General features: G+C 44.1%; 1 protein-coding gene across 7 annotated transcripts in view; it reads right to left on the minus strand.

Annotated features, from left to right (window-relative positions):
- The window catches only part of BCAS3 (BCAS3 microtubule associated cell migration factor), a 292223-nt gene extending 285761 nt beyond the window's left edge, over window positions 1-6462 (minus strand). For 3 of the 7 annotated variants that reach the window (XM_065732040.1, XM_065732038.1, XM_065732039.1), the window contains exons 1-3: window positions 4849-5004; window positions 2742-2796; window positions 1282-1357 (exon numbers count right to left, since the gene is read on the minus strand). In XM_065732040.1, coding sequence (XP_065588112.1) covers window positions 1282-1357; window positions 2742-2796; window positions 4849-4949 — 232 coding nt within the window. In that variant the 5' untranslated portion in view covers window positions 4950-5004. Of the gene's footprint in view, window positions 1-1281; window positions 1358-2741; window positions 2797-4848; window positions 5005-6430 lie in introns of those variants that run through there. The other 4 variants (XM_065732036.1, XM_065732041.1, XM_065732043.1 and 1 more) reach the window with 3 other exon arrangements.
- Window positions 6463-6680: the final 218 nt, after the last annotated feature.

The raw sequence follows: 6680 nt of genomic DNA on the forward strand, positions 1-6680 counted from the left end.
CCTGTAAAACTGTATTTCCAAGGAAGAACAAAAGATCCCTGCAAATATGCAAGCATCAAAGAAAGAGAAAAAACATTCAGGATGTTGAAAAGAGAATACATCCAGGCACAAACACATTAGGTGGAATACAAGCAAGTGGAGACAAAATACAAACGATTCTGGAAAATAACGTAAAGCAGTTTTGTTATGCTGCAGAAAAGAGCCCAAAGAGGGAATGGCCAAGAACTTTTAAAAACAAACAAAAGAGGAAAAGGAGCTCACAAAGAAACAAACTTTAGCTAGCCTAAAGCTGGACATAATGCCATGCACGAGTTAATAGGTCTTTTCTTGAACTGAGAGCTATGAATTTATGAACTGCCATCCTCTGTGCCATTTCAACAGCTGGAAAACATCATAATCTTCCCTATTAACCTCTTGGAGAGACTGAAAATTCTCCATTGTGGCTCTGGCTATAGTTGATATTATTTCATGTAAGACCAGGATAAGCCTTTATCATAGAGCTCTAGACAGGAAAAGAAGATGGCCAACAACAGCAGTCTTCTGAAAAACTAAAAAGTCCTGTGCCCTCCAGAAAAGTCTAAACAGGAATGCAGATCCCTTAGTTCCTTAGCTACAGCAATCACACGTACCATGCACTACAAGAAACCACTAAGTGTTCAACTGATTTGAGTGAGTTATTTGACAGCAGCATTCAACCATTTCCCACTCAGTCACTAATCCTCCTTGTTCAAAAAAGGTAAATGGAATGGACTGAGGTAAAACAGCTCACATGCTATCTGGTGATGTACTTTACTTGACACTCTTAGCAAAAGCCTGTGGCCATTACCATCTTTTCTTGATGCTGGGCAGCAGTTGCCAGTCAGTAGCTTTAGCTGATGACTTACTGAGACATACAAGAAGCAGTAAGTTGCATTTTAAGAATACATCATGGCCTTGCTTTCATTTACCTGAAGGACGTCATAGAATCTCCTGATCCTTTTCCCCAATAGCTCGTCCTTTCAAGGTTACTATGAATTATACACATTACTGAACACACATCCAGGACTTAGACTGGATTCACAGTTAGATAATCTGACTTTAAAATCAAACAGTGGACAAAATAAATCCAGTTCTATGCTTTGCCTTCAGCTATCATAAGGAAAAGAAAAGGAATTATCAGTATTTGCCTCTCTTCCTAAGCAAGAGCTACTTTGCCTTTAGATGCAGTAGTAAATTCTATTTGTTCCATTTGCTAGTACTGAATAAAAGTGTTTGTATACTGACAGAAAAATGAAACCATACCATTTAAATCTGCATTCTCAAATCTGACCCAAATGATCTTCTCCTTTTCTTCTGCTGGAGGAGTACCACTGTAGGCCTGGACAAAAAGCAAAAAGCTCAAAATAAAAAAATGTAACACACACTTTTTCCTCCCTTTATAGAGCACAGAAGAGACTGTAAAGCTAATAAATAAAAGGGCATACCTGCACCTTATTGTCAGCCAGTATTACTGTGACATTTTGTTTTGAAAAGGAACAACCCCATGACCAACATAATGCATGCTAGATGTAACCCATAAATTCTGACATCACTCAGAAGCAGATGTACAGCTGTCAGCGTTCTGGAGCAGGCCAGAAATACTGCCTGACCTACAGCAATTTAGTCAGGCTAAAACACAGCAACTTCTGCAATGTTTAATTTCTCTAAGAGCAACATCAGAGCTTCTCAAAGGAGGCATTTTTTATTCACTAAAATGCTCTCTAAGCAAAAAAAAAAAAAAAGAAAGAAACAGACTTTTACTAGAGTTTATTTTACCAACATATTTAAGTTACATTTGTGACATCTTTAATACAACCATTTTAAAGAGAATAAACTGTAATTCCAGTAGAACAAATCCATGTTTCAGTTCTGTGCTCCACAGATTCCCATGAGAAAATGAGATACAAAAAGCAACTCTGAAGGAGTCTTGCAGTGTTTCCAAGCTGTGTGCTTTACAGTTCTCAGGAGAAACTGTGGTAGTAAGAACACGAGCTACAGAAGAAATACCATCACATCCAAATGAATTATGGCAAGCTACAGTGCAATATATTGGAATAAATATGAAAATAGACCATATAATCACTACATACATTCCAGAAAAGCAATAACGTGAGCTAAAAATACTTTTTAGATTTGTAAGTGTGGGTATTACTTTTCAAAACAGATCACGTTCCACATTTCCAAGGCAAACTGATTTGTAAAATACAACACAGACTGTACCCTTTAACTACAGAGAGAAAAGCAAAGGCAGAGGAAGGGGGGATAGGGAACATAGCAATCTTTTAAATGAAAGTCTGACTAATTTAATTTTGACTATTAGTCCAAAAATGCACTTCACAAGCCAATACCAGCAAGGGAATTTCTTCTTATTATTATTACCATTAAAGAAATTCATGACTTCAGTTATCCGAGATACTCATTCAAATAAGAACCATGAGAGTTTCCTGAGGCTATGGGCAATTAGCTGCAACACTTCACTAATGACTGCAGCCTTCCAGCATTGGTTTCCCTCTGATACTGAGAGGCCCATGAGCAACACAGAAGTGACCATTTCATGCTGCTGCTACCTGGGAAAACTACGAAAACAGAAGACAGAAGCACTGTAGTTCTCCACAGAGGGAAAAAAAGGTCAAAAGAAAACACACAGAAAGAAAAGAGAGAAAAAGCAGGATGAAGCCTTCTGCTTCACTACTGAAAAGAGAGTTTTTAAGATATACACATACCTGTGGCACAACGTCTTGAAGAAAAGTAACAACACTTTCCATATATGACTGTTCCCTTGAAAACAGAAGGAGAATATTTCACTACTACTGGAGTCCAGAAGCAGTTAGGTATACATTAAATAAGACATACCTCCACAGAAAACATACAGGACACAACAAAGAAAATTACTAAGGGTGCAATGCAGTTACTCAATAGGCTATCACACACTGATAACATACATACACAGAGTATATATACACACCTAGAAGAGTACATAAAATGTGAACTGATATGTATTCATGAAACAACTGCTCAGGAAAAAGCATAAAATGTAACAGCTGAGAATGAAACCGTGTTTTCCACATCAGAATGGCCAATTAGAGCAAAAAAAGGCTTTTGGAAATCATTTCTCAGCATTTTTCTACTTGAATTGGATCCTATGCCATGAAAGAGGGCTTAAACTAAGGGCTGGAGCTTTCCTCACGGGGCTGTAAACATTATGACCTCAGGTACACTATGTACAATGATGAAGTAAATGGAAGCAGCAGTGGGTGGAACAAAACCCTAACTAGGATGAGTAAGGAGATACCTTCAGTTACCATCTTATACCTCGGAAAGCTTATTCCTTCTTGGAAGTTCATCAGCAGCAATGGATAGTATATATTGCAAGATACACTGGTTCTGCTAGACTTAAACTAACGTTTTTATTAGCTTATCCTTGCATGAGTGGTGAAGCTCTTGTGTAACTGCTGAGCAATGCACAACGTTGGCTGAGTTCATCACAGTGTTGAAACTGCACAGAGAGTTTGTGCTTTTTGAAATGTGTAATACTGAAATATTCTGGCAACAAAATGTATGTTCATAAAGTCTGGAAACTACAAAACAAACAAAGCAAATTCCTCCAGTTAACAGCTTTGGCAGCCCCCACATTTTTATTTTGCCAGGCACTTCTCCTGTGATACTGCAAGATTTGTGACAGCAACAAGGAAAATCAGTAAGCAACCTCAGGTCTCGATGGGCAAAGGTATGCATGTTTTCTTTGTGCTTTCTAAAACCCCATAAATTCTTTGAAATTGGAACTTTTAGTAGGTAAGACTGAAGTGCTCTCTCCTAAATGAGGACACCAAAGATATTTCAAATGCTGCAACACCTCAATCAACTACTTGGCTCCTCTCTGAAAACAACGATGAATCAAAGCCACAAGACTTAAAATTTCTGAAAGCTTACTCCAACCAGTGACTAAACCAGGTTTTGCTCAGCAGTCCAGGGATGGCTAAATCAATGGAGTCTGCCCTACTGCTTTAAGGAGAGGCCTTACAAATAAGGTGTGGTTTCGAGGGCTGAGCCTTCCTTTTATGTAGGTTACAAAAATTGTCTTTGTGCACTTCCAGAGTCCTTCATTACCTACCAGAGACATCCGTCCATCTTACAGGTATAGTATTAAATAGAGACTGAAGTCCTCATGTGAATACCTACCACCAATAGTCATAATGTCTTAATTTTTCAGTTTGTTAAATGTGTACTGGGGCGTTTTTTTTTTTCCCTATAGAGCACCTATAAACAAAGCTGATGTTTGGGAAATGTTTTATCCACCTACACATACTAAATCCTTCATAATGGAAGGAAAAAAAAGCCATGGAAGTTTCTTTAAAGTGTTTAGAAACAACAACAACAAAAAAAAAACACCTAAAAACACACACACAACATCAGGAGGGTTAAAATCCATAACAGAACCAAGTCCAAAACAAGATCAGTTTATACATCACTCCTCCTTGCAGTCCTCTACCATCTTCTGTTTATAATAATTCAGTTTAATATAAGCAGAACCACAGGGAGCTACATGCTACTCAGCGTAATCTTTTCCATGAGAATTTGTATCAGTATTTATCTTTAAGCTGCACAGCTCTGAGGGCTGGGAAGCACCTCATTGTGACCTGTGTAGGCCGAGGAGACAGGAAAGCAACACCTGCTTACTTTCTTTCACTGGAAAATACTGACTGCAACAGGAACGTTTTGTCAACATAAGCTCGCAGAGCGGGCTTTGAAGGAGAGTTTGGGCAAGGTGCTTCATGTACAAGACCACAGAACACGTTCCCCATGGGGCATTTTCTTCCAGAATGTTCTTACGTGACAGCTTGCGGGCGGACCAGCACTCCTCCGGTGCACCGACTCGGGCGGCGCGGGGATTCTGTAGCCATTGTTTCTCTGCAGACACCTGTAAGAAACATTTCCTCTTAATAACAATCCTCTGCACGAAGGCTGCTCACAATCCAGCTCTCGCCATCGTCGTTAGGATTATGAAAACTTCCGGGGGAAGGAAACTCAACTTTTAGCAACCCGTAAAGCACCACACCTTCACGGCACTCTTAAAAATATCGATAGATAACTATATTTTATTGGTACCAATATGATCCCCTCCTCTGCCCCTTCTAATCCCAAACACCTTTCCTACCACCAAACAACACCTGCAGGGCACCAGAGCTCCCCACCACCGCTTTTCCCCCCACCTGTAGCCCTGAAAAGAACTCTGGGACAGAAAAACCCAAACTCTCAACACAGAACCACTAAGAGCACCCCGAGGTGGGACCCAGAGGGATCACCACGTCCAACTCCACCACGAACTGTCAGTGCCACTTCACAGAATCACAGAATCATAGGCACTGGAAGGGACCTCAAGAGATCATCGAGTCCAACCCCCGGCCAAAGCAGTTCCCTACACCAGGTGGCACAGGTAGGCGACCAGGTGGGTCTTGAATATCTCCAGAGAAGGAGACCCCACGACCCCCCTGTGCAGCCTGTGCCACTGCTCCGTCACCTTCACCATAAAGAAGTTCTTGTGCACATTTGTGCAGTCTCCTATGCTGCAGTTTCTGTCCTTTCCCCCTTGTCCTGTCTCCACACACTGCTGAAAAGAGTCTGGCCTCACCACTGTGCCCCCCACACCTCAGATATTTATAAACCTGGATCAGATCCCCTCTCAGTCTTCTTTTCTCAAGGCTAAATAGACCCAGTTCACTCAGCCTTTCTTCATAGGGGAGATCCTCCAGGCCCTTCACCATCTTTGTGGCCCTGCGCTGCACTCTTTCCAAGAGTTCCCTGTCATTTTTTATACCAGGGAGCCCAGAACTGGACACAGTACTCCAGATGAGGCCTCACCAGAGCAGAGCAGAGGGGGAGGATCACCTCCCTTGACCTGCTGGCCACGCTCTCTTTAATGTACCCCAGAATGCCACTGGCCCTCTTGGCCACGAAGGCACACTGCTCATGGTCAACCTGTCGTCCACCAGGACACCAGCTCCCTCTCTACGGAGCTCCTCTCCAGCAGCTCATCCCCCAGCCTGTACTGCTGCATGCTCTAGGCGCAAGACTCCACACTTGCTTTTCTTAAACCTCACCCGGTTACCAACATTCGCAGCCTTCACCCTCCAGAAGCGAATTCGCACTGCGCGCAGCGGGAACGTGGAGCCGGGAGACGAAAGCTGAGGGCCCGCGGCGCTGCCCCGACCCGGCGCGAACCGCGAGCGCGGCCCCAACGCGGCGCCCCGACCCGCGCGGCTCCCCCCGCAGGCGCTGAGGCCGCAACCCCCGCCCGCCCCCAGCGCTCCGGCCGCTGCCCGGCCCCGCGGCCCCGCTCTCGCCCTCACCGCCGCCCCGCGGAGCCCTGCCCCGCTGTAAGCCCTCTCCCGGCGCTCCCGCCGCCCGCCCTGACCTGCCGCCTCAGCCCGGCTCCCCGCTGACAGTGTTTGGGACCCTCACGGGGAGTGACACCGAGCGCACCTCAGGCCGATAGCCAATCGGATGGCCCCGAAGGCGGGCCGCTCCTCGCTGCCGACCAATCCCCGCTTCTTTCCTCCAAAGTAGGCGGGAAGCTGAGGGCGTAGGGTTCGGTTGCGTCCTTCCAAGCTCGGTTGAAACGAAGCGCAGCCGGCATCCCCCCCACCCACCGTCAGCTTTGTTTA

Source organism: Cyrtonyx montezumae, unplaced genomic scaffold, assembly GCF_038088225.1.
Source record: "Cyrtonyx montezumae isolate F1298 unplaced genomic scaffold, pur_monq_1.0 scaffold_15, whole genome shotgun sequence".
Taxonomy (NCBI): domain Eukaryota; kingdom Metazoa; phylum Chordata; class Aves; order Galliformes; family Odontophoridae; genus Cyrtonyx; species Cyrtonyx montezumae.